Raw genomic sequence first — 20,399 nt, forward strand, 5'->3', positions numbered from 1 at the left:
TGTACTTTCTAAGTTTCTTATAGTCAGTTAAATGTCTGTTGAAGGAGCAGTATCAGCAAATATCAAGCAAACAGTCTACTAATACTCAAATGGACCATCAAAATAAAGTGTTACCCAAACTTTTGTTTGCTTCTATTTTTTTTCAAAAATGTTGAAAAAAAAAGCAAAAAACACAACTTTTAAAACCACAGTAAATTTATTTCTAAAGAGGTAACTCCTGTTGGAAATATAGTCTATCGCATATGTTATGCTACTCTTAAATCAGGAAGAGGGCATAAAAAGCCATTATAACATTTCTCTTGAGATGGCTGCATTACTTTTCAATGGATCATTGGACACCATCCTAAACAAGTCAAAATTAATTGACCCTTAACAACTGAGCACATCCTCTTGGGCAAACCGAACTAAATCAGATCTCAAAAGGTGCCACATTTGTCCTATTTCTTGCCTGCTGACAGAGAAGGGAAAGCGGAAGTGAAAATTGAACACAGGAACATCATGTCCAAAGCAGGCATGAGGTGTCAAATAATTTGTGCATCAATACTCAAAGTGAAAATGCTGTGCAATGTGTAGGGCATAGCTGTAGAACATAGCTGTCAGCATTCCCATCTCAACAGGTGCTAACAGCAACAAGCTAATCTACAAACCCCTTTGGTTAGGACAGTGGCAATCACATTTTTGACAAAAAAGTAAAAATGTTGCTTGTGTAACCACTCTGGTTCTAGTCAAACTGTTCCAAGTAGGATTCTAACTGGCATCACTGCCATTGGAGGCAAGTGAAGTAACAAGCATGCTAAACATCACAACCTCTAGTGTCAATCACTAGTGAATCTTTTGAGATCAGGTCTACCCATAAAGTTTTACTAGCAATTCTCCATTACACTCAGCCGCTAAACCTCACTACCATCCGGGTCACGGCACCAATGTAATGCCTCTGATTCTAATGTAACCTACTCCAAACAAAATAAAAACTGATGTCTCTAGAATTGGAAGTGAGCTCACTAACTACTAGACGTCTAAAGTGTTATGAGGGTGTATATGTCAGGTTAATGCAGCACTTACTAGCTGGCTTTCATTATACTCAACACACAAACCTCACTCCCATCTGGGTCACGGCACCAATTAATCCCCTCTGGTTCTACTTGGGATCTCCAAGCAGGATTTAAACCTGTGTTTATAAGGGCATACATGACAGCCTCATAAACCTGTGTTATGAAGGTGTATATGTCAGGTTTACATAGCACTTACTAGCTGGCCTCCATTATACTGACCCCACAAACCTTACTCCCATTCGGGTCACGGCACCAACAGAATCCCTCTGGTTCTAATATAATCCACTCCAAACAGAATAAGAACCAGTGTCTCTGGAATGTGAGGTGAGCCCAATAACTACTAGACCTTTAAAGTTTTATGAGGGTGGATATGTCAGGTTTACATAGCACTTACTAGCTGGCTTCCATTATATTCACCCCAAAAACCTCACTCCCATCTGGATCACGGCACCAATTAAACCCTGCTGGTTCTACTCTGGATCTTCAAGCAGGATTTAAACCTATGTTAATGAGGGCGTACATGTCAGCCTCATAAACCTGTGGTTTACATAGCACTTACTTGCTGGCCTCCATTATACTGACACCACAAAACCCCCTCCCATCTGGGTCATGGCACCAACACAATCCATCTGATTTTACTAAACCTACTTCAAACAGAATAAGAACCAGGGTCCCCAGAATGGTGAGCTCACTAACAAGACCTCTAAAGTGTTATGAGGTTGTATATGTCAGGTTTGCATAGCACTTACTAGCTGGCTTCCATTATACTCAACTCACAAACCTCTCTCCCATCTGGGTCACGGCACCAACACAATCCACCTGGTTCTACTAAACCCACTCCAAACAGAATAAGAACCGATGTCTCCGGAATGGGAGGTGAGCCCACTAACTGCTAGACCTCTAAAGTGTCAAGACCTCTAAAAGGTTTTCATAGCACTTACTAGCTGGCCTCCATTATACTTACCCCACAAAACCTCACTCCCCTCTGGGTCACGGCACCAATTAAAAGCCTCTGGTTCTACTCGGGATCTCCAAGCAGGATTTAAACGTGTTTTTTTAGCATTGGAAATTGTTCTAGCATATTAACAAAAGGGCTAAGACAGGGTCTTGTGTCAATCACCTGGCCCTTGAACAGGAGATGGTACAAAACAAAGCTGGGATGGCTAAACCAACAGGATGTTGATGATTTTTTTGCTGAAATACCTCCAGTGGCAAGACCTTTAAATAGCAAAACAAATAATTAAATGTTTTACATTTGAATGACTCATTGCATTCCTTACACAAACACTACAGCCTTGTCAAGCCAAAATAACCATCCTTCTTGCTCAAAGCTCGGAAATGCTGTATTATGTACATAATACTTTACAAGGTAATTGGCTGAAGTGTTTATAACATTGATTGGCTCATTTCACCGGGTAATGAGTCTGTGCATACAAAGGCTCTGCTTTGTTGAATAAGCCTCCAGCAGTGAACAGCGAGTGTTCTCTGTTTGTTTAGACCCTATAAGCTTTGAACAGGGATCCTGCTGATTTGTTCCGATTGGAAGCGGTCGCAGGTACTGATCAAGAGCGAGCCTGCTGCTGCTGCCTGCCTGTTGGCGGTGAGAGAACTCAGACTGAAGTGGGAAAGAAAGGGCAAAAGGTTAATGCAGCAGTTTAGAGAATTTATTCACGGCAAGCTCTTGAATATAAAGAGATGAAGTTGCACAAGCAGTTTATTAATAAACAAGAAATTATGCGGAAACTATGGGATAAATATCTGAAGAAACATGCAGAGATTTTACACATTTAGATACTAGAAACAAGATAGATTGGTTTGCACATTGAATTATGGGCTCATTCATGCAACTCAAACTAGGGAATGGTTTTATAGTCCAATAACCATACATTTCTCTGAAACTATTGGTGAAATTCTTGTTTGCAACTTAGAACAATATTAATTAGTCCCAGTTTATATTAGGAGGCCTTAACCAATATGTACTTACACTAAAATTAGTCATTTGTTACAATGTGATTATTGTGAAAATACATGTTTTTACCTTTTATACATGATTGATTTAATACCTGCGTGCATTTACATCTCTAATTAATTTCTTGACACTTTACACCTTAACCCACCCATAAACCTACACATACCACCAAACCTGTCCCTAACCCTACCCGTATCTCACCTCAAGAGCACCAGAATTGTTCTAAAAATACACTATGAACACAGTTAGTGTATTGAATTTATTTTTTGATGCAAGTAAATAGTAGTTAAGGCCACCTAATATAAAGTGGGACAGGAACGCCTTTATGGGGAACAAAGTTAGTTCCCCCAAAGTAAAGTTCAGTAACATAACTTATACGTCTACTAGTGATGGTGCAAATACAACCAGCAAAATGTCCTTTCTATTCTCTTTTCTAGTTCTTCCTTTTAGTTCTCTGTGCCTGTGAACAGCTTTGTAGCTAGTTCCTATGATTTTATTCTCATAAATACCCAATGAGAAAGCCCCATTGGGACACTGTAGGGTAAGACACTCTTGGGAGCCTGTTGGCTCTGGAGCAGCATTCATATGAACCCATCAAACTTTATGTTTAGAATTACAAAGAATGTTAAAAACAACTTTTAAAGGGTTCACCCGAAAATGCTATTAATTTTTATTTACTCCTGCATGTCCTTAATCATGTCATTCGAAAACCCATATATTAAAATATTTTAGATTAAATCTGAGAGCTCCCTGATCCTCAATAGACAGCACCAGTCCAGGCTTGTTTCTAAGTCCAGAGAAAAAAAACATCCTCAAAACAGACCGCATGCCCTTCAGTGGTTCAATCAGAATATTATCAACTAAGATAATCCTTTTGTGCACACATAAAGCAAAAATAATTACTTTATTCACACAGTTTCTTCAAAAGTATTCTTGTAGCTTGACAATATTCCAATTGAACCACATAAGGCTCATGGTCTGGTTTGAGGATGTTTTTGGTATTTTTCTGGATGTTAAATGGACTGGGACAGTTGCTGTCTATGCAAAGTTTAAAGAAGGTCTCTGGGATTTGGAACCACGTGAGGGTGAGTAATTAATAACATAATTTTCATTTCTGGGTGAACATTGTTACCATAGTTAACCATGTTTCTGGTTTTAAAGGGCAAGTAAAAGGTTAGATCATCACAAATTCCAAAAGATAACCCTCAACACACTTCAAAGATAAACATATTTTCCAATTGGTTTGTATTGTCATGAGGGTGAGTACTAGCAAAGTCCCAATAAGGCAAGTCATCTTATTTGGCGGCCATCTCTGAAACACCACTCAGGCAGTATGCTCGAGCGTTCTGTCTGAATGGGGAAACATCAAATTCTCCAAAACTGTTTGCCAAGCTTACGATTACATTGCAAATTTGGAACCACCAATAAACTTAAACATCAACTATCTCATAAGTATTGTTTCTAAACGTCCGAATCAAACAAAAATCGACATATTTTCAGGTTACCCAAGCTAATGTGCATGCGCACTCGAAAGGAACGAGATCACGACACCAACCTCATTTATGGCTTCAATTTACATGATCATCCTCTGGATAATGATAGTTTGATCGCACTGCTCTTTTGAAATAATACACAACTTGGTCTTGATGGTGAATCTCCTTTAGAAATGACAGCGACTCTTTGCTTACACGTTTGTGGGCGTTTAAGTAATTGCTGTCATGTGATGTGCGTTTGACAGGACGGACTGTACTTCTCGTTTGTTTTATACAGTTTAGAAAACCAAAAAACCTTTTCAAGTGCACTTGGTTCATTTAAAAGTAGAGATTTCAAGCTTTAAGTGGATATATTTCCTATGTCTGTGAAGCAAGTTTTCGCTGAGATTCCAGTGAGTTTGTCGACCACCAAACTGTCGTAAAAGCACATGTCTGGTCCAAGTTTCTCCCCCGGAGAAATGTCATTCTATAGCGATCGATGACTGCCTTCTATACTATTTGGCAGGGCTTTATTTGCCATATTGACCATTACACTTTTCTCCATTCTACACGAGTGACATGTCTTGTGTCTTCTATAGTCTTTGGTAAGAGTCGTTTCAACTTCTTCTTTAGTTTTGTCAAATCACCATCTCAGCCTAGTAAATGTTCCCATCGCAAACAAAACACGTACTATTAATTCAATACATTCAATCCTGATGGAGTCGGGGAGTTGAAAATCACAACAACAATAAAGCCCACAACCTGCATTATAACACACAAAGACACGGTCCTTACAAGCCATGAAGGTTAAGCTCTTCCCTAGAGCACAGTGGCGATGTCCAATTGGAGTGGGACCAGAAGTAAGGGGACTCTGATAGACTAGCTCTCCCCGAAGCCAGAGATGCGTGAAAATCTTGTTGTACTGAAGATGCGCTAAGCTGCTTAATGAAGGAAGATTTCCGGATCATCAGCCATGGACCTACAACAAAGCTACACTGGGCATGTGCATCAAGCCTCACCGGGGCCCAGATGGACTTGGGCAGAAGGATGTTTTGATTTCGTTTGCGACTCTTTTTTTTTTGGCCTGCTTTGCATCCTGCAGTACTTTAAAAACCTATTAGCAGCTAAGGACTCAGCAACCATCTGCACAAACATCATTATCCTGTTAAATGCGGCTCTTGCAAAGGCTTAGCAGACCTTGTGTATTCATCAATTTAGCTACTGGAATGATAAATGGACTTAAGAATAGGAATTAACCTTAGCACTTGCTCACAATGCTAATACTGCAACTGTATAAATGCATTTCCCATTTAGGGAAAGATAGTTGCCTGTCACAATTCTTTTTTTCCCCTAGAAACACATCCAGAAAGCAAATGCGGGAGAATCTGGCAATTCATATGCTATTAGCACAGTTAGCTTCAGTCAGCGGAAAAGTTCTTGGATGAGATGCTTAATATTTATAGAGCGAAAAAAAAAGTGGCCATATACTTCTTCAAATTCATATCCCTCCCAGAATAGTAACTGGTTCAAAAGGCAGCGCCACAGTAAATCAGGAATGTGTTTTTGCAGTTGGAAAAATGCCTAGGTCATCTTAAGAGCAACACTAACTAGATTCCGCAGCTTGACGTCTAATGAGGACAGTGTGCCCTTGGAGCGCTGGGAGAGTCGAGCACATGCAGATTCAGTCGGGCAGAAACATCGCCCACTACTGCTGCGGAATTGTACTAGCTCGGAATTTATTCAAAGCAGGGTTTCGGTTAATCTGTCCAAATAAATGCAAAGAAATAGTTCGTCCAGGAATTTAACATACTGTCCTTTTCTCACCCTTGTGTCGTTCATAAAGCTGTAGATATGTTGATTGCTACTGCGGATAGTTTTAATGGCAACCAACAGACTTAAAGGGATAGTTCACTAAAAAATGTACATTTTGTTATTCAGCTGCATGCAATTATAATCTTCCATGCTATGCGGGTTCATACATTTTGAAGAAAACCTTTATTTACCTGAGGTTTAGAACATACGACACACTGCAGCTTTGATGATTTATGCATATATTGTTTTTTTTTGTAGGGGTGTGACGAGACGCTTACTCCACAAGACGAGACACGAGATTGGATTCATGAGAACGAGACGGCATGAGAATTTTATACTATTTTTTGGAATCCTCAACGATGAAATATATGAATGAAAAATAGTTTTTTATTCAACTGAAGAAAAAAAAAAATCACAAAATGCAAAACTATTTTAGGTGCTTTTAAAAATCAACTTGTAATGAATATTATTTTACTCCTATTTTAATGAATTATGCCATAAAGAGCAAACTTCAAAATGTTTTGCTATAAACTGGACAAACCCTGAGCTGCTGGATAAGAGTAGGAAGTAAGGACTGATAGGGGAGAGTTGTTTTAATGGAATTTCATACCACATGTAAAATGAAATTAAAACTTCAGGTTTTTTTCTTCAGTTTTTTTTTCTGGGCAGCATGGTATGATAACGATGATGATGGGTGTGTGTGCCATTATGGCTTATCCTGTAGCAAAATGCGGCTAAAAGTCCTAAACGAATGTAATAGTTTGTTACTGAGTTACTTGTCTGTACAGCACTTCAATAATAAGACTAAAATAGGAATATTTCACATCTAAATTCGTTTTGTGTTTACGACGATTATGACTTTAAGCATATCTAAACCTTGTTGCGATTTAGTCTCGCAAGATCTCGTAACCCGAGATCTCGTCACACCCCAACTTTTTGTATCTATTTTTGCAATTATTGACAAACGTCCTAATTATATTGTGACAAATCTGATATTCTAATTCTTATGTGTAAGAACAGGTATTTCATCATTTAAAGAGCTTAATAATTATATTATTAGATTATGATAGATCATGGAAGCCACCACATTGGTTACATAACGTTAATTCATTATTTTTCCCCGGACTACATGAAAATGTCTGTTTAATTGGGAGAAGAATAGAGTAAACACTCTGGTCGCGTAAACAGTGTATATCTGATGTGAATAAAGCACATTTTCTCAAGTGTTTTTAAACATAAATATATCTAAAATAAATGTTATTTGTTTGAAAACACTGATAAAAGCGCTGTGACATGGGGTAAAGTCATGATGGCAGTTTACATTGAGTAAAATACTCCTTTAAATTGAACGCGGTGTGTCATTCGGAAATATTGTATGACTTCAGAAGGCTTAGGAAATAGCTAATAATATGATTTGACCACATTTGTGTGCTTTTAGAGCTATAAACTGTTCATTTAAATTAAAAAACATGTTGAGAAAATAATGAGAGAATTAACAATCCCTTTAAACATAATCCTGTTCATCATTCATAACTATAATATAGCCTGGATAACTGGTCTGATGGACAGTGATGGGAATAACAGTGCTATGAATAAACGACATTACTAACAGTGATGATTTTTTCAGTAACATTTTTTCAGTATTACTTGTTTTATATTCATTTGACAAATTAGAATTTTTGTGATACAATAGTTACTTTCCCTGGTACTTTGTTACTTTTATAATTATGTAATTCCGTTGAAAAGTAACTAGTAACTATAACTAATTACTCGTTTAAAGGAATGTGCCCAAAATTGCTTATGGACAACAATTTTTTTCCACACTTAGAGGTATAAACTGTCCATGTGCAGAATACAATGACACGAGTGTGAGTAAAATAATGACAGATTTGTTTGCATTTTGGGGAGTACCCTCACTTTCAGAGCTGTGTTTATGAATCTATTTGACCTATTTGAAGGGAAACTAAAATTGTATTTCTGCATGAATAAAACTCTTTGATACTGCACGACTAACACCTTGTTTTGTTGCGTTCCTGTGCTGTTCGGTGTCATGATCTCGCCAGTTTATTAAACGAAAGAATCATAGCTCCATGCAGGAGCAGATACAGGAATATTTACAATGTTTCTCGCCTCAGCACAAGGATGAAACATCAAAGACCTTGAATCTGACATGAAGAGATAAAGCAGAGGTAGTCAGAGATACTCGTGGTGTATGAATTATTCACCGCGCACTTATTGTGAGCCAATGGACCGATAAGAAGAACTTGCATCCAGTGATGGAGGGAAAGAAAAAGATTAAACAACAACTAAAATAAGATATGGTGATGGTGACAAACCAAGCTACGTCATTTTTTTATTAATGTGCATAAAATAATCTAACCAGTTTTTAAAGGAGCTACATGAAAAAACGTTAATATTAGCTACAGCGGTGGTCATTAAATGAACTGCAGCCAGCAACTTATTAATGAAATTCATTATTCATTATTAATGAAAATCATATCATTATTTCCTCACCATTATATTCCAAAGCTGCATGGCTTAATTTGTCATTTTATGCTTATTTTGTATGGAAAAACAGCAGCATGAACATTCTTCAAAATGCCTCCTTTGGCATTCTATGAAGAAAAAGAAAGGCATTCAGGTTCGCAATGGCATTGTTGTGGTTAGCTATTGCATTAAAGGTGACAACTCATGAGAAAAACCACAGCAATTCAATAATATTACCGATCCCATCCAATGTTTTTAATTGACCACTTGTTTGGTAAAGAATATAATACAATGACAGAACTAGAATTCATAAGAACATCAATAAATATTGAATAACACACATGGACCGCATTCACACAGCCTGAATCTGAGGGAAATACTTAAAAAAACAACAACCCAGCAGTATCTCAACATAGAAGATGGTGTTTAAAGTTTGATGTAGCAGCAGCACTGTTTTCTGCCTAGCGTCGAAGAGTTAGCCAGTGTGAGTGAGGTCCAGGGACTCTAAGCAACAAACACATCCAGATTTCATTTTAAAAAAGTGAAAAATAAATAAATAAATACATACATAAAAAATGAGAATAGACATTACGAATTGAAATGAAAAGTCTGTACATCACAGAGCTGAGGAGTGGTGTCAAAAGAAAGTTTTATGTTTTCTGTTGCAAGGTTGTTTTGTTAGTGCAGGAGGAATACATTTACTGCTTCTAACAGCACCAAATGCTGGATTACTAACAATGACCGGACGTCCTTTAAGCAATAAATATACAGGAATAATAATAAATATAAAAAAACAAGAGCTTTAACTATAAATATACTTGAAAATCTTATGTGTTTTGTTTTTCAGATTGACCATTTTGGGATTCTTCAGAATAAAATGTGGGATTACCCATGCAAACCAGTTAGCTTGATGCTAAATAGTTGCTATATGAAAGCTAATTTGTTCTGAGTTACTTTTATCATGTTTCTTTGCTGTAGCCAAAATGTTCAGGTTGGTTATTAGCATGTTGCTATACATTTGATACTTGCTATAGTGTTCAGAATCATTTTTGGCATGTTACTTCTCTATAGCTAAGATGTTTGGATTGTTTGCTTACATGCTGCCTGCCCTATGGCTGCTAAAATGTTTTGAGTTATTTTTAGCATGGTGCTTAGAGGTTGATAATATGTTCAGTTTGGCTAATAAAAGTTGCTAAAGTGTTCTGAATGGTTCTTAGTGTGTTTCTTTGCAGTTGCTTAGATGTTCTGATTGTTTATTAGCATACTGTTATACACTTGCTAAAATGTTTTGATTGGCTAGTCGTGTGATGCTATACAGCTGCTGAAATGTAAATAGTATAATGCTATACCATTATTGAAGTGTTTTGGGTGATATATCCTGTTGCTTTGTGGCTGCTATGAGATTCTGATGAGTATTTTGCTATGGAGTTGGTAAGGTGTTTTGAGTGGTATTAGCTTGTTGCTACGCAGTGGCTAATGTGTTGAGTATGTAAGTAGAATTGTTCTGAATGCTTCTTAGCAGGTTTCTTTGCCATTTCTAAGGTGTTTTGAAATGTTATTAGCATATTGCTATGCTGTTGTTTTGGATGATTTGTTTACCTTGTTGCTTTATGGCTGTACTTTTTCTCACTGCAAATCATACATTTGTCCACCAAGAAAAGTATTAGCACACCTCTGCTCAATACATTTCATGACCTCAGATGTAATTTACACATGGACACCTGAAAAATCTGACTAGCAATATGTTAATCAGTATCACAAAGTCTTCCTTAAAGTCCTCTCCCACAGTCCTATCATCAAAGCAACCATGCTTGGCGAATTTGGCGGTAATGATATGACAGCCAGCTGGGATGGAATTTACAGATAGGATTATGTGCCAATAGAGATATATATGAGGTAAAGGGCAGACTATTTAAGCATGGTTTAGGTGAACAGGGAACGCCGGAGGTTCGGGTTAAATATACTAAGCAGCTGTGATTTTCAGAAAAATCTGCAGTGCCACCGGTGACTCAACTGGCTTCTTTGTCATGGTAATTCCATTTCTGACACTGTCCAATCAAAGACATTTCCAGCAGATCAAGTTAGCACACTAAAAATTCAGATGCGCTTCTCTCTGAAGGCAATGATGGATGTGTTGTGATACCTGCACTCCTGATTAAACAGAGGACATCATGCTCCTGTCTCACCTCCACAGCTTCCTCTCTACCTCCAACAATCATGTAAATACAAAAAGGACAAGGTTAAACTCTCAATACAATGTGCACATTGTATCAAAACAGAGTAAATGGAAAAAAAACGCCATTCTTGGCTGCAGCAGCAGATACTGTAGCAAACAAAATGTCACTGCCGAGTGTTTTGCATGTTTTGCTCAGCAAATCTGGCTGAATAAATCATGCATACAAGCATAAATAAGACCATGTTCCATGAATGTAACTACAAAGGGGTCGCGCAGCTAGCGTAACAACCTCTGGGAGCACGGTTGCTCTGTGGCAATTAGTCAGAAAACTTGCCGGAAGAACGTCCTGCAGCTGCCTCTTGCGGTTGTTCAGAAAGCCTGCCAAAAGACAGCTGCAAACATTCTTTGTTTAGAGGTTCATTTTTATAATCAAGGCTCACAATTAAGTTGCCACATTGTTAGCCATCTGCCTTCCTTCGCTAGCCTCAGCTGAAGGGTGTAAAGAGCTATTAGTGTGATAGAGAGCTACATTAGCAGCTAATATGGATTATTAGGATTCTGGGTATCAAAATGAGACTCCAATTTTGACTGACAAATTGTATAACATTGCTACACCTTCTGTTCAATGAAATATGTATATGTGCAGAAGAAATTACTGCACAAAACTTGAATAGAACATTCTTTACCCAATATATGTATAATTGTATTATGTTTATTGAAATATTTACATTTATATTATGAAGTTTTATATACTTATACAACAGTTCTTGAATCTGATTGGCTGATGGCAATATTCTGCAAATAACTGCACTCATACAGCATCTTGACCCTTCACCCTTGTGTATTACTCCACCCACATACAGCGATAAGCAGAGGACACTCACAGTTTGACAAATATTACTGCTGTTGGACAACATAATGTACTTTTGAGGCTTTTAGTCAGGAATGTAGTTGTTTAGATTGCAACTATGCAATTTATTTATAAGGATAGTGCCTATTTTAAAATATTCATAATTTCTGAGCATCGGATTCAGTGCATTGTCTGAGCACACCAAAAAAAAGTGACGGTTGACGTTCCGCCACTAGATGGCGACAGTCTGCATAATAAGTCTTAATGCTGTGTTCACACTAGATGCGGTAAGCGCGGATAAATCCCGCTATTCATTAATAGACGCGTGAACATTTTGAGTTTACTCGCTTCATTTGCGCGTCAAATTCACTTTACAACAGACACGGATTCGCGTCATGGGCGGGGCTTCTGTCTGCCCGGTGACTCTAGCTCCGTTGCTAAATGGCTAACATGGATTTTATTGAGAGAATAGCTGTGTTTATGTGCTTTAGGAGGACTGAAAAACAGCATAGATTCGTTTGGAGCCGTGCCTGAGTCCACTAAATCCATTCAGAAGTACACCCAGCTCTGTGAGTTCATCAACTCTTTCAGAAACTATACCTGGATGATGGAATCTTTCAGCGTTGCTTCTGACTGTGCCCCCTGGACACCAACAACAGGCACTACGTCATAATCACGCCCTCCCAAGAGCAAGCTCCTGATTGGTTAACGCAGCGCGAATGTCCACTGAAGTTCAGATTTTCAAACTCGAGCGTTTCGCGCAAAACACGCGATATGTGTGTTAAGCTCGTCAATCACTCAAAATCGCATATCGAGCTGCAGGATGTCTATTCGCGTCTTTGCATTAACTTAACATGTAAATCACTCTGGTGTGAAAGCAGCATTAGGAGAGAAAAACTGCATTTTCTCAGTGCAAGTTTCAAACTACAGCTGAACAAATCATTATAAATCAGGTAAGGGACATTCTAAGTCGATCTCTCTTTTTTGTATTTTGTAGTGCTGTATTTTTACTGTATTATATATGTATTTAACTGGTAGTGTTTTCTTTGCTCTGGCTTTTTCGTGGGTTAATTATTGTAATATCCTGATTGCAACAGAGAAATACTAGGAAATCTCTCTAGATTGATGGCATTTCATGCCGTTCAGCCTTATGATCTTAAAATGAGAGCAAAAATGACCTGTTTTGTCATCTCTTTAGAGATTACGCTAGAGAATCATTCAAATACTAACTCTAACGTTTGTGAAGTAGCAACAGTTTCTGCTGTTCTGACGTCAGCTGCACATGTGAATGAGTGGCAGAAGAAAATAGTTCCTCGTACAAAAGGGTTTTGAGACTCTCCCGTGTTTGATTTTCTTCTTTTTTACACATTATTATGCCATCAAACTGTTGTATAAATGCAATATCACACTCGTAGCAGTGCGATATGGCTGTATGTCAGCACTGGTGGGACACTAAGCACAAAATAGGAACACAACGCACGCCAATATACAGACACATCGCATTGCTACTGGTGTGATATTGCTCATATATATATATATATATATATATATATATATATATATATATATATATATATATATATTTTTTTTTTTATATATATATATATTTCAATAAATGTAAAAAAAATTGAGATAAAATAAACACAATACAAAGTCAAAGAAACAATTAGATCAATAAAAACAACTAAATAATAATAAATAGTAATAAAATGTTAATTAAAACCATATAAATATCTCAAATATTTATTTCTAAATTGTCTGTAGCAGTGTTTATTTTACTATAATTTTGGTAAATTGAGGTTAAATGTTGAGAAATTTACCCAATAATACACATCTCTCTCCTGTTGACTGAATTTCAAAATGTACAAAAACTGGTTTAAGAAAAATCCTTCTGTCCCTGAAGTCAATTGCTTCTTTGTCAAAAAAGTGCCAATACCCTTAACATTAATTAAGCTTGCTTAGGTAAAAAAAAGATGAATTGTTCTGATACATATTGGCATTTCATCCTCCGAATTTTTGACTACTTCATTAAAAAAGGTGGATAAAGGGAAAGAAGGAAAGACGAGGGAGTGCTGACGTTAAAAGAACCGGGCTGCATTTGCAATCTCACTGGGAACAGCGAGAGATAAGCACAAAACTTGGCATTAGAAATGCGCTGCAAAAGAAAGAGTCTGCCCTTTTTTAAGGTAAGAAGGATAGTTGAGAGGGCAGAGAATAAGAAACGGCCCTCATTTTTGAGTCAGCTGTCGCAGTACTCTTTGAAAAACAGGACACGCACCTGGTAGGGAGGAAAAAAGCATACGTTTCGAAAGCCCAAACCATATCTTTCGCTCTGAGGAGAACAGAAGGCCAAACGCCGCATCTCAACTGGCATGAGCCCTTTGTTTTTTAACCTCCCGATCTTCGATGCTGGAGGTATCCCTGCCTCGCAAAAATTTACCCACGAGCACTTTTAACATCTAACCTGTGTGTGATATCGCACCATCTGGATCTTTTGTTTTCGTTTTCGTCGCACCCTAGGGAATCCGCCCCTATTTTATTTCTTCCCCGACTGTGCTACATCAAGGAGCTAATTATGGACATAGCTGCGACCCCCTCCTAAAGCTGTTAAAACTAGCTTGTCACCGACTGGGTTTGATGTGCCGTATATGTAGCCGAGTGCAATTAAGAACGACGAGTCGAACCTCTAATTCTGGCTCTTTTTCTTGACAGAACAATTTCTGCTCTGAGGGTGAGAAAGCAGGAAATCATTTCGCAGACTATCAATAACAGATTGAAGAGATTTTACAGTAGCACATTTTACCTAACAAATTTTTGTCAGGTCGCTCAAAGTCAATGCTTTTAGCAGAGAGAAAACCTTTTATATCAGGATTGAGATTTAACTAGTTATAGGCTGTCTAAGGGTATTTAAGCTCCATAAATCAAAGGTTCACAATGATGAAATTACAAACCCTTATTTTCCTTTTTTGTCAGTGGAGCATAAAAGAAGATACTTTGTTGAGTGTTCATCCATCCACATGGTTAATCAGCTATAGATCACGAGAAGTTAACGAGAATTATTTATATTATTTATTAAAATTCTCGTTAATTGTATTTTATTAACGTTCACCTCTACCCAAACCCTAAACCCAACAGTCACAGTAATGTAAAAACAAAATTAGTATAGCCGATTAAACATATGGATGGATGATAGCAGCATTCTGAGCCTACCAGTAGGCACAGAAGGCTCCTACTGGCCCATATCTATCAGCTGATAACCACTGATATTCAATCGAGTGGCATTCGAAGCGGGTGCATAATATGTGAGGTACTGTATATTATTGTTCTGAAGGTACTTATAAAGGTCATTATTTAAAGTAAACAACACCGATATGGGTCTGAAATGTTTGTCAAGTTGGATGTTGTTAATGCTGGACATATTTTTGTCAAAGTAAGACATTTTATGTTTCATCAAACTACTTTTATCGTGCTTTTTTGGTGTTTAAATAAAAAATGCAAGCTGCTATTCACCCTTATTTTGAAGCAAAATGAATGACTTTTATCAGAAAATATTTTTTCTGAAGGCATTCAGTAAGTTTGTGTGAGGAATGTAAATCATTATTCCTTAAAAACTCACCAAATTAGGGCTGAAATTTAGTTTTACCATGTTGCTAAATTTGAAAACTTAAATTTGAGAGGAAGCTAACATGAGAACACTTTAAATTTATAGTACAACTTTAGATGTTGTCAAAATTAAAACTATTTTTTCATGTTGTTTTTTTTTGTATTATTTTATCAAACTGTGAGTGATTAACTTGTTGTCAGGTTGCCAGACTTTTAATAAACTTTCATTGACTTTTGTTTGTTTTTAGCACAAATATAGTGTACAGCTTTTGATGTTGCCAAATTGATCAAACTAATTTATGGTACTTTTTTATCATTTTAAACATGACTCCTCATATAGCCATTCCTCAACTCCTTTTGCACTTGAACAGTATAAATATGATAAAAATAATAATGAGCACCACTCCTCGCAACCCAAAACACATCAATACTCAGAAATACTGTAGAAATCAGGTCAAAGTCATACAAAGAGCAAACAAATGTCAAAACGGTCAAGAAACGGTGCACGATCGTAAGATGCTGGGCATTTCCAGTCCGTTTTGATTTGAAATGAAGTACAATATTTACAAGTAGTACCAACCCACCCATCTCAATTAATGCTTATGTAAAAATACATAAACAGTTACCTAGAGTGTTTTCTACATTGAACGTACGAAAGAACTTTCCTCGTGACTGATCCACTAAAATGCGATGGAACATTAACGATAATAAAAAGACAGAAAAGTAAAACCGTTATAGTCCTTGTAAGGTCCAGCAGTTCCCCTCGCTGATGATCGTAAATGGGGTCGACTGAGCCGGACGAGAAGGGGGGAAAAGGTGAAAGGCCGTCGGATATCAAAGATAAGGAGGTTGAGGTGAAAGGCTGGCGCAAACGGAGGGGGATTATTTGGTTAGAAATGGCCGTGACCCTCCTGTTGACCTCGATGGCCTCCTCCTGAGCCGTGCCTCTTGTGCTTTCTGCGCTCGTGGTGGGACTTGTGGTGGTGGCGTCTGTAGCGGTGAGACCTCCGTGCTGAGGATGAATGAGAAATCAGGTCTGAGATATTGATGTGAAGATTGATATTGACACCGTGAAGATTCCAAAACAAGACTGTGAGATCATCCAGCCATCAAAGACACAAAAATATATTGTTAATCCAAAAATTATTCAAACACCAGATATCATTTTTTTAAATATATATATTTTCTCACTAGTGTGTGCATGACACTATAGTTCATTTACATACAGTGTGTAGTAATCAGTGTTTCCCAACCCTGTTCCTGGAGGCACACCAACAGTATATTTTGGATGTTTCCCTTTTGGATTACCCATTCATTTCAGGTTTTGGAGTCTCTTCTAATGTTCAGATGATTTGATTCAGATGTGTTTGAATAGGAAGAGGTTGAAAATGTGTCAAAAATCAGGAACAGGGTTGGGAAACACTGATCTAAATGACTAAATTTAGGTGAGGATAGCAAAATGTAAACTGTGACTAGTGTTGTGTGTAATTAGTAGGCCCACACAAAATTTGTGTGCGCAGAATTTTGCAGATTTTTAGCCCATCACTGATTCTGTTTATTTACTTGTGTAAATGTGTGTAAATTCATATTTTTTCAGTTTTAAAATTATTTTCAGTAATATTGGCAAGTATGAAAATATTTATATGATTTATTTAAAATATAGTTTGTAAAGTAATATTCTCGGTCTTTCAGTACATATAATATATGAGAGGTTTGCTTTGTTTACCAAATAAATTGAATCTAATTGGATTTGCACAGTAAACATTAAATGCAAGTTAAAATGAATAAATTTTTATTTTATATATTAAAGTTTTAGTTATAATACTACCAAAATCATTCCACATAAATCTGTAGATTTTTACCAAAATTCTGCGCAGAAATAGCAAAAAAATGTCCGCAGATTCCTTCTGGCCCTAATTAGTTACAATGTCACTAGTTACTGTAATTAAATTAAGCAAGGTATTACTTTAAATGTTTGGCTAATTTAATTACAGTCACTTATCATATACTTGTTTAATATACTGTACATATATTCAACAAGAAAGTGAGTTTTAAAGGTGAAAGTTTAGAAAGTGAAAGTTTTGAAAGTGAAAGTAAAAGTCGTGAAATCAACTATGGTGACCCATACTTGGAATTTGTGCTCTGCATTTAACCCATCCAAGTGCACACATACAGCAGTGCACACACACACACACACACACACACACACACACGCACGCACGCACACCATGAACACAGACCCAGAGCAGTTGGGTATCGGTGTCTTGCTCAAGCCATGGTATTATATGTGGTAGGAGCACTGGTCTTCACTCCCAAAAATGCCGGGACTCAACCTGTGACCTTTAGATCACAATTACAACTCTCTAACCATGGCTGTAAGTATGAAAGACATAATTTTAAACTGTTAAAAGTATATTTGTATTCCTGTAGACTCACAATTACAACAAAACAACATGCTTTATTGGAAAAAAATTAAACAATTCACATTTCCCTTAGTTCTTTGTCCTTTAGAAATTTGTGAAATTATATATTTTGTGTTTCGGGGTTGGACGATCAACAATACACCATAGTGCATGGACAGCCTTGTTCTTGGAATCATCATAGCAATAAAATCAGGAAACTCACACTTCGTGCAGATGATCTTGGGCCGGTCCCATTTGCCATTCGCACGACACTTGACGGTAGGGACGTGACGCTGGAGAAAGCCATCGCCGCACTGGTAACGCACCACAGAGTGAATGTCATAATGAGAACGCTTCCGGCCAATCAGGAAAGCATTGTCCACGGTGGGTGGAGCTCCACATAGTACTGCAAAACAGACAATAATATTAAATTTATATTAATATATATGTAAATTTAGTCAGATTTGATTAATATTTTAACATTAAGGCTGATATCTAAGGCTATATTTGTCAGACTTTACAATAAGGTTCCATGTTATGTTAATTTATTTATATAAGCAAACAACGAACATACATTTATTACAATATATTAATAATCTTTGTTAAAATTAGTTATTAAAAAAAAAGTTGTTTATTGTTAGTTCTTGTTAACTCTTAGAGCATTAACTAATGTTAACAAAATCTATTTTAAATTTTAATAATGCATAGGTAAATGTTAAACTTTGATAATAGTCTAATAAATTCTGTACAAATATCTTTATTACTTCATGCTAGAAAATACATTAACCAGTGATAAAGTAAACACTTATTATTGGCCAACATCTGATACATCATACAGCACATCCATAGTTCCTGATGTTTAATCATGAGCGTTACTGTAAATGATGAACTATGGATGCCAACTGTCACAAACAGTAGATACCACTAAGCTACTTACCATTGAGTGGCAAAATCATTCAAAATAAAAAGTAAATTAAAAACCATATAAAATATTATGCATTAAAAAAAATAGAATCAATCATACAGCAAATATCTAACAAACTCAAAAAGATGGCTCAAAAAGCCATCTAAATGCCATCAATCACATACTGTACTCTAAAAAAATAACTCATTGGATGAACTAAATTTAATTGAAGGCAGGATTACCATCTAATAAATTTGTACTAAAACCTGTTTATACATTAAATGCAATTGAGTTGGTCCAACATGATTTTATCAATTACAAGTTTAAAAACATTTGTATTTTTATTTAACTTAAACTCAAAAGTCTGATAATATCATGTATGTCTAATATGTGTTGTACATTTCAAAGTATATTAGTTTTACTTGAAATTATATGAGGAATTATTTTAGGACAGTTATTGCTCACTGAGCAAAGCAACAAACTGCATTTTTGCTAATTAAGCTGCCAACACCCAAAGCATGGGTGCTTCTGCAAGATGGTGATCTCAAAACTCAAAGCATTACATGAAAATCTTCTAAATCTTCAAACTAAAGTGAAGAATAAACTCTAACAAGTCTTTCTATTAACTGTAAACACCTAAGATTACTTTTATTGTTTACATTTCCCTCTCTTAATTTAATCTCACGCAAAGCATGCTGGGAACTACAAATCCTCTAACCAGGTTGTTGGTCCAACACAATTCCTTCATGTTGTCCCAACACAAAACGCTTAAGTTAACTTAATGGTTTACAAATTTAAGTGGATTGAACAAAAAATAAAGAAATTGGCCAAATAAATGACAAGAAATGTGTTGTTTTAGCTCATTTTAAACAGGTAGTTTGAACAAGCAGGAGTAATACTTTTTTGAGCGTAGATGCCATTTTCAAGTCCTTGTTACCAAAACAAACAAAATAAGTTTATCCTCCAAAATACCATATACATAAGCATTAAAAACAAGACCAGTCTAAATAATTAAAAACACATACATCTTAAGATCCCATCAGTCAATTTATGAAGAGGAAAAAATCAAGTCTCACTACCGTTTCCACTGAATTCAAGAAAAGTAGGCTATGCTACAAAATAGAAGTCAGGTAGCTTCTGCTTCATGTCCAAGATTAAGTAAAATCTCTCAATATCTATCATAGGTAAAACGTGAAAAATGAATCTAATTCAGTCCTAAAGCACTGCAGCCTACAGTGAAATTACACTCTGCAGCAGAGCCTCACAGTATCGTTTCATTAGTTCTCCTGCAGTTCCGCATGCCTTCTTTAGGTGGCGCCCTCGCAGCTCAAACTCAGCGCACCGCCTGACTGAAGATACTGAAGCTGCGGAGAGAGTATTGTTGCTCTGTTGTTTTTTAGTGGAGAGCAAGTAAACAACGCAGGGAAGAGACCGGAGAGCAGGTACAAACAAAAAATTACAAGACTGTCCGCCATAATCTCAGTTCGTTCATTTGTTTAATGTATTATACTTCTACACGGTTGCCATTATGAAAAGCCTGCTTTCAACAGTACTTTATTCAAACACTTTTCAATACAACATAATTGATAAGGAAAATACACTCTCTATGATAAAGTGACCCAAAACCAGGCCCGGATTAAGAATTCAGAGGCCCCTGGGCACATTGTCTTGT

General features: G+C 36.7%; 1 protein-coding gene across 1 annotated transcript in view; it reads right to left on the reverse strand.

Moving 5' to 3' along the window:
- Positions 1-15,597: 15,597 nt before the first annotated feature.
- The window catches only part of ncanb (neurocan b), a 242,756-nt gene continuing 237,954 nt past the window's right edge, over positions 15,598-20,399 (reverse strand). Inside the window, exons 14-15 of the mRNA XM_056447233.1 lie at positions 18,047-18,229; positions 15,598-16,433 (exon numbers count right to left, since the gene is read on the reverse strand). Coding sequence (XP_056303208.1) covers positions 16,312-16,433; positions 18,047-18,229 — 305 coding nt within the window. The 3' untranslated portion in view covers positions 15,598-16,311. The remainder of the gene's footprint in view (positions 16,434-18,046; positions 18,230-20,399) is intronic.

This window comes from Danio aesculapii, chromosome 22 (genome assembly GCF_903798145.1).
Source record: "Danio aesculapii chromosome 22, fDanAes4.1, whole genome shotgun sequence".
Classification (NCBI taxonomy): domain Eukaryota; kingdom Metazoa; phylum Chordata; class Actinopteri; order Cypriniformes; family Danionidae; genus Danio; species Danio aesculapii.